We start from the raw sequence: 21,227 nt of genomic DNA on the forward strand, positions 1-21,227 counted from the left end.
TAGCACCCTCTTAGTTCTGATGACCAAAATGTCTCCCTCCAGATATTGCCAAATATTGTAGGGGTTAAAATTGTTCCTGCTTGGGGACCACTGATCTAGACAAAATATTAGTTTGCAATTATTGAGTACTTATTATGTGCCAGGTATGGGTCTATGTTCTTTTATATGTATTACTTGTTTAATCCTCTCAAAGCCTTTTGAGATGGATACTTTATTACCTCATTTTAGAAGGGATAAACCTCCGGGATATGGTGACTGGCGCCTGTAGTGCCAGCTACTCGGGAGGCAGGGGTGGGAGGATCGCTTGAGGCCAAAAGTCCAAGACCAGTCTGGGCAACATAGTGAAACCTCCATCTCCAAAATAGATAAATAAATAAATAAAACATAAAAATAAAAATAATTAGCCAGGTAGAGTGGCACAAGCCTGTAGTCCCAGCTACTCGGGGGGGCTGAGGCAGGAGGATCACTTGAGCCCAGGAGTTTGAGGCTGCAGTGAGCTATGGTCATGCCACTGCACTCCAGCCTGGGTGACAGAATGAAAGCCTGTCTCTAATAAAAAAAAATTAAAAAGTGATGAAGCTGAGGCCTGAGAGGTTAGGTAACTTGCCAACAGTAATGCAGGTAAGTGGAATTCAGAGATGGAATTAAAACCTAGAAAGGCCGGTTCTAAACTCAGTGCTCTTAATCATTATTAAACTGTTTCTCCATATTTCCTGGTAATATTTCCTGACATTGAGTAAAGTTCCTAGCCAAAATTTGCCATGTACTTTACAGTTAAATGGTATAAGCTCTGGTTTAAAGCAGTGTATGCCAAGCATATAGAAATAATAGTTAACTGGTATAAAGTTGTCCACACATAGACTAGAGAGTGTCTAGAATTTGTTGTATAGTCTTTGTATTACAAATCTCATTTAAGCCATTGGCTTTTACATTAGTTACCACTTTCTATGCTTTTTGAAAATATATCTGTTATATATATTTTTTTTTTTCCCCGAGACAGAGTCTCGCTCTGTTGCCCGGGCTGGAGTGCCGTGGCGTCAGCCTAGCTCATAGCAACCTCAAACTCCTGGGCTCAAGCAATCCTCCTGCCTCAGCCTCCCGAGTAGCTGGGACTACAGGCATGTGCCACCATATCCGGCTAATTTTTTTCTATATATATTTTTAGCTGTCCATATGATTTCTTTCTATTTTTAGTAGAGAAGGGGTCTTGCTCTTGCTCAGGCTGGTCTCGAACTCCTGACCTTGAGCAATCCTCCCGCCTCGGCCTCCCAGAGTGCTAGGATTACAGGCGTGAGCCACTGCGCCCGGCCCATATTTTCATTTTAAAAATTGTATGTCCATTAAACTAAGAAATGCAGAAAATTAGAACAAGGAGAAATATGCCACTTATTACTCAACCATAACTTCTGATATGTTTCCTTCATGTTTTCTTTTTTTTGTTTTCTTTTTATTTATTTTTTATTTATTTATTTTTATTTTTTTTTTTTGAGACAGAGTCTCACTCTGTTGCCCAGGCTAGAGTGAGTGCCGTGGCGTCAGCCTAGCTCACAGCAACCTCAAACTCCTGAGCTCAAGCGATCCTCCTGTCTCAGCCTCCCGAGTAGCTGGGACTACAGGCATGCACCACCATGCCCGGCTAATTTTTTCTATATATATTTTTAGCTGTCCATATAATTTCTTTCTATTTTTAGTAGAGATGGGGTCTCGCTCTTGCTCAGGCTCGTCTCGAACTCCTGAGCTCAAACGATCCGCCCACCTTGGCCTCCCAGAGTGCTAGGATTACAGGCGTGAGCCACCGCGCCCGGCCTCCTTCATGTTTTCTAGTGTGGTGGCATTTGTTTTTATTTTACATACTTGTAATCGTATTTATACTCTAGTTTTTTCACTAAAAATTGAATGTCAATTATGTTATTACATAGGATTCACGATCAGTGCAGTCATAAGCCACCAAATGACATTTTGGTCAGTCAACGATGTATATAGGACCACATATACCACAGTGGTCCCATAAGATAATGGAGCATATGTAGAAACTTGATATATGGCACTTGATAGTGGCATTGCAGGTCAAGTCAGGGAAATGACTGATATTCAATAATGGTGCTAGGACATTCTGTTTTCCATATGGAAAAATATATATAAATAAAAATATATATAACATCTAGGATTGTTAAAGTACATTCTATAATGTTTGCACAGTGGTGAAATTGCCTAACAATGCATTTCTCAGAATGTATGCCCGTTGTCAAATGAGGGATGACTGTATTTTTAAATGACTAATCCACTGATTGTGTATATAATCGTTTCCTTTGAAATTCCTCTTGTATTCTAATTTATTCCAATGTTTTAGGTTGCTTTCAAATATGTTTTAATGACAATCTTTGTGTATTGTTCCTTTTTCTGTAATTAGGGTTGTTTAGTCTGATTTTCTTTTGAAGGAAAACAGGGTCGTTATCAAGAAAACACTGTATTTTGTTTTCATCTCTGACTGCTAATATTAACACAATTACTTTGGTATTGGGTCTTTGGTATTTATTATTTAGGCCTTATTAGATGTTCAGTAAGGCATGTGGTAGATTATGCGTAGATCAGTTGATATGCAAGTTGGATTTAACCCTTTTCTTTTCTTTAGGATGTTTTAGAAGAATGTATGACTCTTCCCAAGCTATCTTCTTACTCTGGATGGGTGGTAGATCACGTCCTACCCCATACACAGGAGAACCCAGCACCCTCTGAGACCTCACCATCCCCGAGGTACACTTCAGCCCTAGACCAACCCTCATGTGTTCCCAAATCTCCTGTCAGAAACTCTGCTTTCCTGCCAGCCTCCCCTGCAACACCGAATAGAACCAAGGTGGGTTTTAATCAGTTCAAGATAAAAGCTATGGTTGCTGCAAAGTTGAAGTGTTTAATATTGTCGTGTGACAGTGACCATACACTGGAGAAAATAATGACTGCTTCTTATTGCAGCTGTTTACTGCATCGTTCATTGTTCTTTTGATGAAGACCCAGAAGGAGAAATTCCCCTCTATTCTTAGTACCAAGAATAATATAGGCCGGGCGCGGTGGCTCACGCCTGTAATCCTAGCACTCTAGGAGGCCGAGACGGGAGGATCGCTCGAGGTCAGGAGTTCGAGACCAGCCTGGGCAAGAGTGAGACCCCATCTCTACTAAAAATACAAAGAAATGATCTGGACAGCTAAAAATATATATAGAAAAAATTAGCCGGGCATGGTGGTACATGCCTGTAGTCACAGCTACTCGGGAGGCCAAGACAGAAGGAATGCTTGAGCCCAGGACTTTGAGGTTGCTGTGAGCTAGGCTGACGCCACAGCACTCTAGCTCAGGCAATAGAGTGAGACTCTGTCTCAAAAAAAAAAAAAAAAAAAATATATATATATATAAAAAATTAATTTTATCAGCAATTGGATTGTTTTTCCTCATGAATATTGCTTCTGTTTAACTGATAAGGTCTCCCTTTTTGTGTTGGCTGCTGGAAAAAGGCTTAGAGTAAAATGTATACCTGCTCTTAAAGTTTACATATCTTATGATTGGTTCTGTATGAGTTTTTATTCCTAGCTCTACTTTTTTTTCTAATAATTTAAAGTTTTTTAACAGCCACTTTTTCTCACACTCTAGCACATATATTGAGTTACAATAAAACCATTTTTCTTAGACATAGGTTCACAGCTATAAGTTGACCATTCAGCCAGAATTTTTTCCAAGGGACTTTTTAGATGGACCTTTTTTAATGTTGTAACAAAACTCACAAATAACAAACACAGACAATATAGAGAATTTTCAACACAAAATGTCAGGCTTATCAGACAAATGGGAATCCAAAGGGACCAGAGGCCACCCCAAAATGCCCTGTTTTTGGCTTAGCTTGTTTTTTTGTTTTTTTTCTTTTAATTTTTTATTGTCATTGATGGTTGTTCATAAGTTGCAGTGCGATCTTTGTCTAGAAGAATTAACACCAACTTTACCATGTGAAAAGCTTAATTCCTTTTTCATCTTCTGTCCATGTAGGACAAACAAGAGTCCCCACATACAGAATCTATGGTACTTCAGTCTTCCCGGGGGATCGAAGTGGAAGGCTGCATCCGAATGTACGAACTGGTACACAGAATGAAAGGAACGGTAGGTGAACCTGTGAAATAAGGCAGGCTTGGCCCTAGGGAGCCACACTGAACTGCAGTTCCCCAGGGCTTAGCAACGCCCTCTGTACACCACTCTTCCTTCCCACTCACTGTTCATTTGGGGAGGAGGTATAATGTAGAGGTCAAGAGTGAAGTCAAATCTGCTTTCAAATCCTCACTCTTCTATTTTACATGTGATTTTAGGAAAATCACTTAGGCTTTCCGGGCTTCCATTTACTGCTCCAAAATTTGAAAATGGTCTGGGGTTGTCAAATAAGCGTATACTGAGAAGATGAGACCTTAACGGCCTCTTGGGGGAAAGAAAGCACTATTTTAATTAATTTATTTGACTTTATTACTTTGTTAATTAGAAACTAATGCATGATTTTGTAAAAAATTTTTTAGCATATAGAAATTTATAAAACAAAAGTCTTCTGGTATCTTTATTGATTCATTTAATAATTGAGTCAGCAAATATTTATTGAGAACCTATGTGCCAGATGCTGGTCTAGGTCTAGATAAAACAGTGAACAAAGTAGACATGAACCCATGCTTTCATATATCTTATATTCTGGTGGGGAGAGACATAAGTAAACAAGAGAAATAAGTAAAATATAGTTAGACTATTGTAATCTGGGTGAATGATGGTGGTTGCTTAGATGAGGGTGGTAGCAATGGAGATGGTGAGAAATGGATAAGTTCTGAATATCTGAGTGGCCTTACACTAGAAGCTTTAAAATAAGTTTTAAAATAAAATAACAAGGCTGGGCACAGTGGCTCACGCCTGTAATCCTAGCACTCTGGGAGGCCAAGGCGGGCGGATCGATTGAGCTCAGGAGTTCGAGACCAGCCTGAGCAAGAGCGAGACCCCGTCTCTACTAAAAAAAATAGAGATTATATGGACAGCTAAAAATATATATAGAAAAATTAGCCGGGCATGGTGGCGCATGCCTATAGTCCCAGCTACTTGGGAGGCTGGGGCAAGAGGATCGCTTGAGCCCAAGAGTTTGAGGTTGCTGTGAGCTAGGCTGACACCACTGCACTCACTCTAGCCCGGGCAACAGAGTGAGACTCTGTCTCCCAAAAAAATAAATAAAATAAAATAAAATAACAGGGCCAGGTGCGGTGGCTCACGCCTGTAATCCTAGCACTCTGAGAGGCCGAGGTGGGCGGATCGTTTGAGTTTAGAAGTTTGAGACCAGCCTGAGCAAGAGCGAGACCCCATCTCTACTAAAAATAGAAAGAAACTAGCTGGACAACTAAAAATATACGTAGAAAAAATTAGCCGGGCATGGTGGTGCATGCTTGTAGTCCCAGGTACTCAGGAGGCTGAGGCAGGAGGATCACTTTAGCCCAGGTGTTTGAGGTTGCTGTGAGCTAGGCTGATGCCACAGCACTCTAGCCTGGGCAACAGAGTGAGACTCTGTCTCAAAAAAAAAAAAAAAAAAAAGAATACACAGGATGGAAGCTTAAAAGGGCATGGCTGTTGGATAATACATTCCCGAGAGTCCCTGGTGTGACATAAACCATGTGGGGCAAATTGGAAGAGCTTTCTAAAAGAGCTGAGTTTAACGATGAACCCAAAGGAGAGAGGGCACTTCTGCAAAGGTTGTGAGAAGTAAACAGATGATTCCATGCCCTGGAGTGTCCCTGATGGTGCGGAGGACCAATGGGAGGGTAGCCTCCTGGGGTAAAGGAGCAAAATGTCGATGGTGATGGTGCTGCTGAGAGCAGGTGCTGATCGTTTCCAGGACGGCCTGCGGCAATGGCAGGAGGAGCAGGAGAAGAAGGTGCGGGCCCTCTCGGAGATGGCATCTGAACAGCTGAAGCGGTTTGATGAACGGAAGGAACTGAAACAGCATAAAGAATTCCAGGACCTGCGGGAGGTGATGGAGAAGAGGTGAGTCTCCCTGAATTATGATTGGGACTGTCAGTGTGGTCAACTGGCACTCTTTCCCAAGGGGAATCCCAAGGGGAAAATGTTGAACTTCTTCCGAGTCCGTAAATATGAAAATAAAATAGGCAGATAGGCTTATAACCTGGAAAAAATGATCAACCTTGGAAAGATGACCAAAGTAACACAAAGAGGGAGGCTTTTGGGAGAGGTAAGACAGGAAGCATCCCTCACTGTTCCTCCCTGCCATTTTTCATTCAGCTCCAGAGAAGCCTTGGGGCACCAAGAAAAGCTAAAAGCTGAGCATCGTCACCGAGCAAAGGTCAGAGCCTGGGAGAATCAGTGTGGGGGTTTGGTGTCTGTCTGTAACCTGCCTGAGGAGTCAGGTTCTGGCAAACCATCACCATGGAGCACCTGGCCCCCACCCTGCCTCTGTGTAACTGACCTTGGGAAGTCCTTTTCCTGCTCAGAGCCCATCTGTGAAAATAGGTAGCCCATCTAGGACTTGAGGATTGTAGAAAGAGAAAGCCCAGGACCCCTTAGGGAGAGGTGACTCGAACTCACTTTCTGTAGATTCTCAATCTGAAGCTGCGAGAGGCCGAGCAGCAGCGCCTGAAGCAAGCGGAGCAGGAGCGGCTGCGGCGGGAAGAAGGCCAGGGCCGCCTGCGCAGCCTCTACGCCCTGCAGGAGGAGGTGCTGCAGCTTAGCCAGCAGCTGGACGCCTCTGAGCAGCACAGGGACCTGCTGCAGATCGACCTGGCAGCCTCCCGCACCCGAGGCAACCAGTTGTGCAGCCTCATCTCGGGGATCATTCGGGCCACTTCAGAGGTGAGGGGGGCTTCTGAATGACTCTGTTTTCTGTTTTTGAAGTGGAGAACCTTAAGAGAAAAATTGTTTTCTGATTTAAAAGTAATGCCTGCCCCCTCTCCCATGAATAATGGAAGCTCAATAAAGTGTGAGGAGGAAGGAAAAGGAAAAATAAAAGTAATGCCTGCTTGTTGGAGGAAATACCAAATATTACTTGTCATCTCCGTACATAGAGGTAACCACTGTTACCATTTTAGCGTGTTTCTTTTCTTACAGGGTATTGATGGGGGGTGTCTGTGTCTGTATGTTTTATTCCCATCCCAAATTGCACTCATGTAGATACAGCATTTTATATCTTAGGTTAAAAAAAATATGATTGCAAAATTCTTTTTATTTTATTTTTTTTTTAGAGGTGGGGGGGTCTCACTTTGTCCTGGGTCTCACCCAGAATAGGGTACAGTGGCACGATCGTAGCTCACTGTAGCCTCAAACTCCTGGGCTCAAGCGAACCTCCTGCCTCAGCCTCCTGAGTAGCTGGGACTACAGATGCGTGCTACAGTGCCCGGCTGATTTATCTATTTTTAGTAGAGACGGAGTCTTGCTCTTTCTCAAGTTGGTCTCAAACTCCTGAGCTCAAGCAATCTTCTCACCTTGGCCTTCCAGAGTGCTAGGATTATAGACATCAGCCACTGTACCCAGCCCCAACATTGTATTTTGAACATGTAATTACTATAATCATTAAAGACATTTTCATGTTTTTAAGACAGTGTTAATAGCTGTTAAGTACTAGGCTGGGTGCAGTGGCTCATACCTATAATCCTAGCACTCTAGGAGGCCGAGGTGGGAGGATCGCTTGAGGTCAGGAGTTCAAGACCAGCTTGAGCAAGAGCGGGACCCCGTCTCTACTATAAATAGAAATAAATTAGCTGGCAAACTAAAAATAGAAAAATAGCCGGGCATGGTGGTGCATGCCTGTAGTCCCAGCTACTCAGGAGCCTGAGGCAGGAGGATAAGTTGAGCCCAGGAGTTTGAGGTGGTTGTGAGCTAGGCTGACTCCATGGCATTCTAGCCCTGGTAACAGAGCGAGACTATCTCAAAAAAAAAAAAAACAAAAAACAAAGATCGCTGTAAGTACTGTATGGCCTTGACATATAGTAGGCATTCATTAAATATTTGATGAACAGGATCAAAGAATTTTTAGGTTCTTGGTTCACATCCAAAAGTTGTACCAATTCACCCTTTATTGGCAGTGTCTGTTGCCATTTACACTGTGTACTTGACAGTATTGGATATTGTAAATTCCTATTGTCTTTGCTCATTCAGCAATTTTTTTGTTATCATTTGCACTTCTTGAATTTTATGTTTTCTAGTCTATTATATTTATTTCATGGATTGTATGTTCTTGTTCTTAGTTTCTATTTCTATTAGAGATTATGTGTTTTTAAAAATTTAAGCTGGACTCAGTGGCACTTGCCTGTAGTCTCAGCTACTCAGGACGCTAAAGCGGGAGGATCACTTTAGCCCAGGAGTTCAAAGTTACAATGAGCTATGATCGTGCCACTGCACTCCAGCCTGGGCAACAGAACAGACCCTCTGTCTTAAAAAAAAATTACTATTTCATTTCACTTGAATTAATTCTCTTTGTAAGCTACCAGGTTGACAAATGGTGGGGTTCATTTGTTTTATTTTCCTTTTGATTTTTTAAGAATTTTTTTCAACTGGATTTAATTTTGTTTTATAATTATATAAAACATTTACATGGTCCTAAAGTCAGAACTACAAAACAAGGTATATTTAGAGAAGTCTAGCTTCCTTCTCTTTTGTCTCCACCGTATTCTTTTTTTTTTTTTTTTTTTGAGACAGAGTCTCGCTCTGTTGCCTGGGCTAGAGTGAGTCCCATGGCATCAGCCTAGCTCACAGCAACCTCAAACTCCTGGGCTTAAGCGATCCTCCTGCCTCAGCCTCCCAAGCAACTGGGACTACAGGTATGCGCCACCATGCCCGGCTAATTTTTTCTATATATATTTTTAGTTGGCCAGATAATTTCTTTCTATTTTTAGTAGAGACGGGGTCTCACTCTTGCTCAGGCTGGTCTCGAACTCCTGACCTTGAGGGATCCACCCGCCTCGGCCTCCCAGAGTGCTAGGATTACAGGCGTGAGCCACCGCGCCCGGCTTCCACTGTATTCTTGTCCTTTCTGTAAGGGACTATTTCTATTAGCTTTTGGGTCTTGTGTCCATTCTTTGAAAACAAAAGCAAATGTGTGTGTGTGGGGGGGGATTGCATATATATCTCCTGATATAAAAGATAGCTTAGCATATGCACTGTTCTGTGCCTCGCTTTGTTGTACTTGGCAGTATAACCTGGAGATCACTGCTTAGCAACGTGTAGGTGTTCCTTATTTCTTTATATAACTGCATGATGTACATAGTACAACTATGGTTTCTGACATTTCTAATGTAAAGAAGTTGGCTGGGCGTGGTGGCTCATGCCTGTAATCCTAGCACTCTGGGAGGCCGAGGCGGGTGGATTGTTTGAGCTCAGGAGATCGAGACCAGCCTGAACAAGAGTGAGACCCCGTCTCTACTAAAAATAGAAAGAAATTATATGGACAGCTAAAAATATATATAGAAAAATTAGCTGGGCTTGGTGGCGCATGCCTGTAGTCCCAGCTACTCGGGAGGCTGAGGCAGAAGGATTGCTTAAGCCCAGGAGTTTGAGGTTCCTGTGAGCTTGACGCCACGGCACTCTAGCCTGGGCAACAGAGTGAGACTCTGTCTCAAAAAAAAAAAAAAAAAAAAAAAAAAGAAGTTACGGGGTTTTTGCCCTCATTTAATCCATCTCAAATTTATTTGATGTTTGGTGGGGGATAAAGATCTTTATTTTAACAAATGTTTATACTGTTTTACCACTGCTTGTCCTTCCTGATTTGTATGTACCTTTTATCACACTAAATACTATCCTAGAAGCCCATTCTCTGTACACTTTCGTTTCCTTGATTGTGTTTTATTTATTTATTTATTTTTTAATTTGCACTATTGGAAGGGTAAATGTGTTTTTTTTCTTATACCAGGATGATTCTTATTGTAACTAATGTAGCTTTATAACTTTAATATTTAAAGGAGAAAGCTAATCATGAACTATTAACAATAGGTAGTTCCCTAAAGTAGTATTTTTTTTTTTTTTTTTTTTTTTTTTTTTTTTTTATGACAAGGTCTTGCTGTGTTGCCTGGGCTAGAGTTCAAGGATGTCATCATAGCTCACTACAGCCTCAAACTTATGGGTTCAAGTGATTCTCCTGCCTCAGCCTCCCAAGTAGCTGGAACTACAAATAAATGTGTGCCACCATGCCCAGTTAATTTTTCTATTAATACTTTTTTTTTTTCTGAGACAGAATCTTATCTGTTGCCCAGGCTAGAGTGCTGTGGCGTCAGCCTAACTCACAGCAACCTCAAACTCCTGGGCTCAAGCGATCCTCCTGTCCCAGCCTCCCAAGTATCTGGGACTGCAGGCATGTGACACCATGCCCGGCTAATTTTTTTCTATATATCTTTAGTTGTTTGGCTAATTTCTTTCTATTTTTAGTAGAGACGGGGTCTCGCTCTTGCTCAGGCTGGTCTCCAACTCCTAAGCTCAAACGATCCACCCACCTCGGACTCCTAGAGTGTTGGGATTACAGGCGTGAGCCACCGTGCCCGGCCTATTAATACTTTTTTGTAGCAAAGAGATCTCACTATGTTGCTCAGTCTGGTCTCAAACTCCTGGCCTCAAATGGTCCTCCTGCCTTGGCGCCTCAGTGAGATTTCTTTTTCTTTTTCTTTTTTTTTTTTGAGACAGAGTCTCACTTTGTTGCCCGGGCTAGAGTGAGTGCCATGGCGTCAGCCTAGCTCACAGCAACCTCAAACTCCTGGGCTCAAGCGATCCTACTGCCTCAGCCTCCCGAGTAGCTGGGACTACAGGCACGCGCCACCATGCCCGGCTAATTTTTTCTATATATATTTTAGTTGTCCATATAATTTCTTTCTATTTTTAGTAGAGACGGGGTCTCGCTCTTGCTCAGGCTGGTCTCGAACTCCTGACCTTGAGCGATCCACCCGCCTCGGCCTCCCAGAGTGCTAGGATTACAGGCGTGAGCCACCGCGCCCGGCGGAGATTTCTTTTTCTTTATTCTTTTATTACCTTGGACAAGTTGGTTTAAAATGTAGTATCTCAGTCATTTAATAGACAAAGCTATCAAACATGTTTATAGGAGAGAGCATAGAAAATGATGCAGAGCTTCTCTGTTCATTTTATAATCCTGGTAATCAAACTCTGACAAAATAGCATGCTAAAAGAAGTTTACATGTCAGTCCTATGTGCAATCTCATTTATGAGAAGTTCTAAATAAAAGATTAGGAAAACAAATTTATCAATACCTTAAAAGAATAATGCACTATAACCAAAGAGGTGTTAAAATTGTAAGAATAGTGTAAAGCTGGCGCAAGTGTTACAAAATCTATTCATGAAATTCATTTCACTAATAGTTTAAGGGATCAAAATCCTAAGTTTATCTCATCAGGTGTTATAAAAACATATGTTAGAATTCCACAATCCTGATATTAAAAGAAAAAACTTATAGTAAACTAAGAATAAAAATGTATTCTTCATTAACATAATAAAAAATATGTATCTACCTAAGACTACATTTCAGATATGTCATGAAAGTTGGGAAAGAAAGAAAAATATACCACATTGCTGCTGTTCAATGTTTTCATAGAAATTTTAGACAATATAAGTCAAGAAAAGCAAATGAAGTCTAAATATTTAAACGAACAAATGTAATTACTGTTATTCAATGACAATACAACTATTTACCTCAAAAGCTAAGAGAAAAAGCTGGAAACATATTTTTTAATGAAACTGTTAATGAGTTTTTTTAATAATGTAGCTAAAGTTGAAAATATTCTGGCAAAAAGTACTACAAATATAATGAAATATAAAATGCCTAGAAATAAAGTACCACAAAATGGATATGGTTTACATAACAAAAAGTGCAAAGCTCTGTTGGATTTATGAATGAGACTTAAATAATTGGAAATGGCTCAACTTCTCAGGCTAAAAACAAAGAAACTAACCAACTAACTAAATAAATAATTGGAAGAATTTACCATGTTCCTGAAACCTCAAGAAAGTAAGCTGTCAAATTTGCTCAAATCAATAAATTTAGTAAAATTTTAACAAAAATATGTTGGACCATTTAAAAAAGGACTAGTGATGGGGGACTTGCATCATCAAATATAAAGACATTTCTGAACATTACAGTTAAAGCAATTTGTTTTTGCATAGAAACAGACAGAAAAATTAGTGATACAGAATAGCAAACCCAGAAGAGACAAATTTTTTGTAGGTAATTCATGTATTATAAAGGTATCATTTCAAATCAGTGGGGAATAGATGGATTATTTAGAAAGAGAACTAACAATAAAAATAAAGATGACATTTGTACCATACTGTCATTTCTATATTTCTTGGATATATAAATGTAAAAAGATAGTAGAGATCATTAAGTTCAGTGGAAAAAAATAAGTAAACATTTGTATTATATGAAGGTATCGCAGCCCTGTGTTGGCAAACCAGTAACAGCAGAAGTCATCAAGGAAAAGATGGGTAGATATGAGTACATACAGGTTAAAGGCACATTACAAATGAGACAACGTGTTTGTAACATATACAGCAGACCAAATTTTAATGCCCTTCATACAAATAAGAGCTCTTGTAATTTACAGGAAAAAAGATAAATGAAGGGCAATGTGGGAAGATTGCTTGAGCTCAGGAGTTCAAGACCAGCCTGAGCAAGAGCGAGACCCCATCCCTACAAAAATCAGAAAAATTGGCCGGGCGTCATGGCACACACCTGTAGTCCCAGCTACTCAGGAGGCTGAAGCAGAAGAATCACTTGAGCCCAGGAGTTTTGAGGTTGCTGTGAGCTATGATAATGCCACTGCACTCTAGCCCGGGAAACAGAGTGAGACCCTGTCTCAAAAAGAAAAGAAAAGGCCAGGCGCGGTGGCTCACGCCTGTAATCCTAGCACTCTGGGAGGCCGAGGCAGGTGGATCGCTCAAGGTCAGGAGTTCGAGACCAGCCTGAGCAAGAGCGAGACCCCCGTCTCTACTAAAAATAGAAAGAAATTATCTGGCCAACTAAAATATATATAGAAAAAATTAACCGGGCATGGTGGCACATGCCTGTAGTCCCAGCTACTCGGGAGGCTGAGGCAGTAGGATCGCTTAAGCCCAGGAGTTTGAGGTTGCTGTGAGCTAGGCTGATGCCACGGCACTCACTCTAGCCCGGGCAACAAAGCGAGACTCTGTCTCAAAAAAAAAAAAAAGAAAGAAAAGAAAAAAGATAAATGAATCACTCTCACTTTCTTCTCCCTCCATCCCACTAATGGAAAAAATGAGCAGAGGACAGGACAAGCAGCTTAAAGCAGAAATACATTATCCAATAAATATGAAAATAAGTTCAAAATCAACATTAGTGTATGCAGTGCAAATTAAAACAGTATCATTTTCATCTAGCATATTGTCACAAACTTTAAAAAATTACTCTGGCCATTGGTGAGGGCATAAAAATGTATACTTAGGAACTGGGAATATGGTAGTGAATTGGTATTACCTTTCAGAGAACGGGAGAGCAGTATCAACATGTTCAATGTGGGTACTCCTTTTTTGCAACAGTTCCAATTCTAGACATTTATGGACTTGTGTGGGGTATGATTTAGCCCTACAAGGGTACCTCTGGTATGACCACTAAGCGCCATTTCTGTCACTCCAACAGAGTGGCTATCCTACAGCAGAGAACCAAGCTGAGGCTGAGCGAGCTCTGCAAGAAATGCGGGACCTTCTTACAAACTTGGGGCAGCAGATCACCAGAGCCTGTGAAGACAAGAAGCGGCAGGATGAAGAGGAGGCCCAGGTAAAGCTGCAAGAGTCACAGATGCAGCAGGGACCGGAGGCTCGCAAAGCGTCCCCAGCTCCCAGCCAGGGCCCAGGAGGGAAACAGAATGAAGGTAGGTTTTGGTGTAGATATGGTCCTTTAACTGGGCATAAGTTTCTGAATGTGAAAAGAAACAAGAGTGTGTTCTGACTATTGTGTTAAGCTATAGGACAGTTAGCCCGAACTTTTACATTCATTTTTGACTGATGTGGAGCCTGATTTCAGGTTCTAACACTTTGCATGAGGACGGGAAAGTCTCCAGAATTGTAGTAAATATATTATTACAAATATTGCTGCTGCTGAGCATTTTAAATAAATATATACAGATAGATGTTTGTTTAGTATTACATACATATTTTAGTACATACGAAAATCATAGCAAAGTGTTTGAGAATGCCAGCCCTGGAGGCAGATCAGTGGGAATCTAGTTTTTCTGCTTAATAGCAATGTGACCATAGCAAATCACTTAATTTTCCGTGTCTTTTTCCTTATGTATAAAATGGAGATAATAGTATCTACTTCATGGTTATTATGACAATTAAAGCAGTTAATATATAAATAAAGTGATTAGAAGAGTACCTGGCTCATATTACATGTTCAGTAAATACTAGCTATTATTAAAGCCTCTCTTTTATTCTTCAGACCTCCAGGTGAAGGTACAAGACAGTACAATGCAGTGGTACCAGCAGCTGCAGGACGCTGCCACGCAGTGTGTGTTGGCCTTTGAGGGCCTCACCAACAGCAAAGACAGTCAGGTATGGGCAGGGTGTATGGTGGGGATTCTCTGGGCCTGATGGTGCTCAGAGAATGACAGCCTCATGGCCCACCGCAGCATCTACTGAGCTCTTCAAAACACTGTCTGCCGGCCGGGCGTGGTGGCTCACGCCTGTAATCCTAGCACTCTGGGAGGCTGAGGCGGGTGGATCGCTCAAAGTCAGGAGTTCGAGACCAGCCTGAGCAAGAGCGAGACCCCGTCTCTACTAAAAATAGAAAGAAATTATCTGGCCAACTAAAATATATATAGACAAAATTAGCCGGGCATGGTGGTGCATGCCTATAGTCCCAGCTACTCGGGAGGCTGAGGCAGTAGGATTGCTTAAGCCCAGGAGTTTGAGGTTGCTGTGAGCTAGACTGACGCCACGGCACTCACTCTAGCCCAGGCAACAAAGCGAGACTCTGTCTCAAAAAAAAAAAAAAAAAAGAAAACACTATCTGCCTTCTCACTGTTCTTCTCTGGCAGGCCAAAAAGATAAAGATGGACCTCCAGAAGGCTGCCACTATCCCAGTGAGCCAAATCTCCACCATTGCAGGTTGGTCAGAGGAGTTAAGAATATGGCCTTTCACTTCATTGTATTATTTGCCTCCAAATCTATTTATCTGTACAGTTCCTGTAAACGGTTCCTGTGTAAGATTCCTGTAAAAAGAGTATGCTCAAACAGATGTTGACACTGGATCAGGTATATATAAGTTATATACATCCTGTTTTTCTCTCCTGTTTCCTCTTCAACACATGGAAAGTAATCATCATATGTTTGTTGACTCATTAATGGCAAATTATTGAGGATGGCTCTTAACTGAGAGTATCACTAAGGGAATCTAGGCAGTGACTTGCAAACTTTGCTTTTGTCTTACTACATTAGCTTTTCCAAACTCTAATCTTGCCTTGTTAATACTTAAGGACTTGTTCTTTTCTCACCAGAGACTGAAATTTGGACAATGAGACCTAGGCAGGGAAAAAACCCTTCTTTACAACCAGAGGTTCATTTCTTTCTTTTTTTTTTTTTTTTTTGAGACAAGAGTCTCACTCTGTTGCCCCGGCTAGAGTGCTGTGGCGTCAGCCTAGCTCACAGCAACCTCAAACTCCTGGGCTCAAGCACTCCTTCTGACTCAGCCTCCCAAGTAGCTGGGACTACAGGCGTGTGCCACCACACCTGGCTAATTTTTTCTATTTTTAGTTGTCTGGTTAATTTCTTTCTATTTTTAGTAGAGACGGGGTCTCACTCTTGCTCAGGCTGGTCTCGAACTCCTGACCTCAAGCAATCCTCCCACCTCGGTTTCCCAGAGTGCTAAGATTACAGGCGTGAGCCACTGCGCCCAGCCAGAGGGTCATTTTATAGAGCTCCAGATGTGGAAGCCTCCAGATTACAGACTGAGCTGCTAAGTGGCTGGGGAATGTGTACAACTGGAAAGTTCCTCTGACTCATCATGGGTCCCATTCTCCTGGTTCACTTGTCGTTGGCTAAATGTTGCAGTTCCTGCCCTTAAGAGGCAATATGACAGAACTTACATAGCACTTTGCTGCCTGAAATTCTTTCTGGAACAGGGCAAGGTATAAATAAATAAACATGTCACTTTGTGGAATTGAAAGTGCCGTATCCGTCGATAGCAACAGCAAGGGGAAGAGGTGGACTGGACAGCCATCCTACCTGTCACTGGTCTCCAGCTTACCCTCAGCCCTTTCCCTCGGGTGACTGCAGACAGCTTCGCTTCCTCCTTCATCAGAAAATGGGGACGTCCAGCGTGGGCTCCTAGCTGCTGCCCCTTCCACTGCGCCACAGCTGCATTTACCTCCGTCTCCTGTGTCCTGGGAGGAGGCATCCTTCCTGCTGGGCTTACCCTTCACCTCTGCCCTGCCCCTGCCCACTCAGGCTCCCGCCCACCTTTGTCTCACTGTCCCCTTTCTTTCCTGTTTCCGAGATTACTCCCTTTCCCTTTTACAGGCTCCTTTCCCTCAGCCTTTAAACATGCTTCAGTCACATCCTCTGTCTTCTAGGTGTTTTCTGATCTTCCTCACGTTTCCATTTGGCAGTGTTGAGCCCCTCCTCTGGGAAGCTACTCCTTCGGCTTCCATGGCAGCGTTACTGTCCGGGTTCTGCTGCCTCTCTTTCTCTCTCTCCATTGTGCCTTCCTCAGTTTCCTACCTGGCCCTCAGAGGTGTTTCCTAGGGATCTGCTCCTGCCCTCAGTTCTTGTTCTGTGTCCCCGATGGCTTCAGACATTGCCTGTGTGCCTGTGACTCCTGAATCTCTCTGGGTCATTCCTTTCCTCTGAGCTTCAGATCTGTAGCTCCAGCTACCTGAGGGACATCTCTGCCTAGATGTCTCTCAGCTACCTTAAGTTTAGTATGTTCAAATCTGAACTCATCGTCTGCCTTCGGCCTCTTTTTTCTCCTGTTTTTCCTGTAAGTAATTAGTATCACCATCATCTACTCAGTCACTTTAGCTGGAAACCTGGGAGTCCTCTTCATCACTGCTTCGTCTTTTTCATTCTCCACATCTGATTCCTGTCCAGTTTTGCTGTTTTTCTTTTTTCTACATCTTCCTTGACTTTGTGCCTGCATCTCCATCATGACTGTGAACCTTTAAGAGCTTATAGTCCAGCCAGACACGGAGCAGCTCTGGAGTTTGTGCTCAGTAAATCCCAAACGAATGAGAGAGAAAGATGACCCAACTCCTGTCTCTGTAAGAAAGATGGCTGTCCATGAACGGTAAGATTTGGAGGACAATTTCAGTAAGGATGTGGTGCTGATGTGGCTTCTAGGAGGCCACAGCAGGCACAGGGATAGGAGCTAACTGGAGAGGTGTAGAGAGGGGCTGGGTGGTCTACAGCCATACCACCCTGAACGTACCCGATCTCGTCTGATCCCAGAAGCTAAGCAGGGTTGGGCCTTGTTAGTACTTGGGAGAGGGGCTGGGTGGGGAGCTCAGCCAGTGGGTTCCTTAGAAACTGTCAGTAAAGTAGCAGAGTGTGACTTAGTAGGAATATGAGCTGAGTAAATTTGTATGGAAATGTACGGTAAGTTTGGGGGTTATTAGGCCTGTGCTTTCTATGGTGTCTCATTATTTGATTCTTGGTTCCCTCCTGCTTTTCTTCCTGGGAAATATGGTTGGCTTTTTTTTTCCTCCCTGGAACAGAGTCACTGTTGGGGAGGATATTTCTGAGACTTTTGTGACGTTTCTTGAAATGATTAGGAACTTGGCAGGTTATTTCTTAACTGGAGATGCTGTGTTAACTAAAACTTTGATTGTAGGTAAGGGAAAGTAATTCAGATCTACTTAAGCAAAAAGCAAAAAGCACAAAAACACACACACACAAAGGCATTAATCCTAAAGATAAAGGAGAATTTTACAGAGCCCAGTGGCAGGAATGGGGCAAGGACTTGGGAGCTAGAAACTTTAGTTCTCTTTTCTTCTCTTATCTCATCTTCCCTCTGTACATCTCCATCCTTATTTTGTGGATTGCTGTTCTTTGGTCCACATGGCAGTCGCAAGGGACCACTGTTCTTTACTGTGTTGCAGGGCCGGTCTCTTCAACGAATTGACTCTTAGTGGACTGATTGGCTCAGCTTGGCTACCTCTAATCTGGTAGTAGCTGGTGTGGGGTGTGGCACACAGGATCTTTCATACAGCTATAACTGTTAGAAACCCACTTCTGTGTCCCTGGGGACAGAGGAGGGCAGGTCCCAGAGAAGGAAGGAAAATCATAAGGTTGGAATATCCTTTAGAAGGTTTTTCCTAGAGATGCAACTGACTTCTCTAGGGATATCAGCCACAGCCCGTGGGATCTGTAACACAATTTAACAGCTCTTTCTATACTATTTATCTCTTTGTTTTATTGTCAGTTTCAGAATTAGTTCATTTCCAAATAAGGAATTCCTTTGCAATAGTACCATGGCTTGCATACTTTGGCATCCACTACAACATGCGTGTGTTTGATTATCATTTATTCTTCTGCATCAGTGTTTTAGCTTTTAGGCTCGGAACTTCTTCAGGGCTGTAGAGCTGGATTGTTATAGGCGCTTTGTATTATAATGGTGAAAAAGAGATTGATCTGCAGTTGTATCTTTTAATTAACTTTCTGTCTATCATGCCTAGGTTCAAAGCTGAAGGAGATATTTGACAAGATCCACAGCCTGCTCTCTGGAAAACCTGTTCACTCTGGTGGGCGAGCTGTATCTGTCACACTTACCCCACAGGGGCTGGACTTTGTCCAGTACAAACTGGCAGAGAAATTTGTGGTGAGATACCTTGTTGCCAGAGGTGTGGGAAGAAGAGGCTGGTACACAAGATTTCAGCCTTTCTCGGGAATTAATATAAAATTGTACCCATCTCTGTGTTCCCAGAAACAAGGCGAGGAGGAGGTGGCCTCTCACCACGAAGCAGCGTTCCCCATCGCGGTTGTGGCTTCTGGGATCTGGGAGCTCCACCCCAGAGTTGGGGACCTCATTCTTGCTCATCTGCACAAGAAGTGTCCTTACTCTGTTCCTTTCTATCCAGCTTTCAAGGAGGGAATGGCTTTGGAAGACTATCAGAGGTAAAGTTGTTTTTCTCCGTACTCACTGTCCCTAGGGTGATGAATGAAATATAAATAGAACTGAAATTTGTTTTCCCTCCTTCTCACAGCTCCTCTTATGTGCCTTGGATGTTCCATCAGAAATATAATGTCTTTCATGCAAACTGGACAGCCTTTGGGACTTGTGGGTTTAGGTACCAATGATCAACATAGTTTAGTGGAAAGAACATTGGTTTGGAATCCAGGAGTCTTGGAAGTTTATCCCTACTTTGTCAAATAGCTCTGAAAAATATACAAATCATTTAACCTCTTTGAGCATCACTTTCCTTACTTGTAAATGGGAGTAATGATATCCATTAACTCCTGCGAGTTTGCCTCACTGGGCTTATAAGAAGCACATGTTTGAGAATCAATGTGAGTGCTTTGTAAACAAAGTGGTCTACAGATTTTATAATATGAAGTAATGTATTAATAGTAACGCTAGGCCAGGCACGGTGGTTCGTGCATGTAATCTCAGCACTTTGGGAGGCTGAGGTGAGAGGATCACTTGAGGCCAGGAGATTGAGACCAGCCTGGGCAACAGCAAAACGCTGCCTCTACCAAAAAAAAAAAAAAAACAAATTAGCGAAATTAGCCTGTAGTCCCAGCTTCTTAAGAGGCTGAGGCAGGAGGATTGCTGTAGCCCAGCAGTTTGAGTTTGCTGTGAGCTGTGGTGACACTACTGCATTCTAACCTGGGCAACAGAGCAAGACCCTGTTTCAATAAAAAAATAAAAAGTAAAATAAAATAAATATAATAAAATAAAAAATATGCTAAATGTAATAATATTATATTATTACTTTTAGCCATAAAAAGTAATCTCTAATTTGTCACCCTCATTTTAGCCTTGTCATAGTGAACTTTTTCTTCCTACATAGGCTGCTTGGCTACCAAGTGAAGGATTCCAAAGTGGAGCAACAGGACAACTTTCTAAAACGCATGTCTGGGATGATCCGTCTCTATGCTGCCATCATCCAGCTCCGGTGGCCATATGGAAACCAACAAGAGGTAGGTGGGAGAGGCTTACCATCAGCGATGGGAGGCTGGGCCAGAGCTCACAGTGGTGTGTGACCCACAGGAAGTCCTGGCCTTCCTTCAGAGAGTCTGTCTAGTTAAATCTCAAGGTAAAGTATATGGCAGTTGCATAGGTAATTCTTTGGAGAAGTGGATGTTTATTAGGAAATTTTTTTAGATTGTCAGAGCCATTTGTTCCATGGCTGACTCAGCTGGCGCTTTAAAAAACTGGTTTTATAATAGAGTCTACCAAAGGAGAGTCTGTTATAAATCAGTCATTAAGGTTAGAAAAGGAGTCAGCAAGAAATTGTTATTTTAGGCCTACTTGGGGCCTTAGAAGCCGTGCAGATTATATACCTTACTTGACAGATGGAGCTCAGAAAGCTAGAGTGACACACACCTGTCAGTGACAGAGCCACAGCTGGGGTTCGGGGCTTTGACCCACCAGCCCACTTCTTTTCTCAAGGAATACAGATTAGAGGGATGGAAAAGTTAATGGACTTGGTGACTTAAAGAGAAAAAACAGAAGTTGATTGAATCTGAGAAGTTTTTGTGCATCTGCTCTGTCCCAGGTTCTGTGCTAATGGTATCAAGAATAATAGATAAAATGTCAATAAGAATAATTGTTGGCCTATGGAATCCTTGAAACTGAAGGTGACACACATGTATTGAAGGGATCTTATAAAGAATATGTGAGAACCAATGTATTGGAACATTTAAAAGCAGAATTTGTTTAGCTTGTATTATTTCTGGCCTGTGGCAGGTGCTTGGGCTGGATGATCTGAGGTTCATGTCCACTTGGTGATGGCTGGATGATGCACTGGGAGTTTAGATCAAATGATGACCAAGTTTCTCTCCTCCCAGGTTCATCCTCATGGCTTAAATCATGGCTGGCGCTGGTTGGCACAGATCTTAAACATGGAGCCCCTGTCAGATGTTACAGCCACCCTCCTCTTTGACTTCTTGGAGGTACATAACTTAGTTATCAGATAAGAGAAAGCCAGTGGTTGAGGCAGCCTTGGGCCCCTGGATGACAAGAACAGAGAAGCAATATAGAAATTGAGCCC

At 42.3% G+C, this 21,227-nt stretch overlaps 1 protein-coding gene across 2 annotated transcripts in view; it reads left to right on the forward strand.

The window, feature by feature from the left end:
- Positions 1-21,227, forward strand: part of GLE1 (GLE1 RNA export mediator) — a 28,174-nt gene that overhangs the window by 2,545 nt on the left and 4,402 nt on the right. The window contains exons 2-15 of one of the 2 annotated variants that reach the window (XM_069474724.1): positions 2,633-2,854; positions 4,030-4,140; positions 5,891-6,039; positions 6,295-6,355; positions 6,607-6,861; positions 13,658-13,889; positions 14,459-14,571; positions 15,057-15,130; positions 17,327-17,344; positions 18,114-18,118; positions 18,690-18,832; positions 18,938-19,128; positions 20,025-20,154; positions 21,025-21,129. In XM_069474724.1, coding sequence (XP_069330825.1) covers positions 2,633-2,854; positions 4,030-4,140; positions 5,891-6,039; positions 6,295-6,355; positions 6,607-6,861; positions 13,658-13,889; positions 14,459-14,571; positions 15,057-15,130; positions 17,327-17,344; positions 18,114-18,118; positions 18,690-18,832; positions 18,938-19,128; positions 20,025-20,154; positions 21,025-21,129 — 1,809 coding nt within the window. The remainder of the gene's footprint in view (positions 1-2,632; positions 2,855-4,029; positions 4,141-5,890; positions 6,040-6,294; positions 6,356-6,606; positions 6,862-13,657; positions 13,890-14,458; positions 14,572-15,056; positions 15,131-17,326; positions 17,345-18,113; positions 18,119-18,689; positions 18,833-18,937; positions 19,129-20,024; positions 20,155-21,024; positions 21,130-21,227) is intronic. The other variant, XM_069474723.1, reaches the window with a different exon arrangement.

The sequence above is a fragment of the Eulemur rufifrons genome, chromosome 7 (assembly GCF_041146395.1).
Source record: "Eulemur rufifrons isolate Redbay chromosome 7, OSU_ERuf_1, whole genome shotgun sequence".
Lineage (NCBI taxonomy): Eukaryota > Metazoa > Chordata > Mammalia > Primates > Lemuridae > Eulemur > Eulemur rufifrons.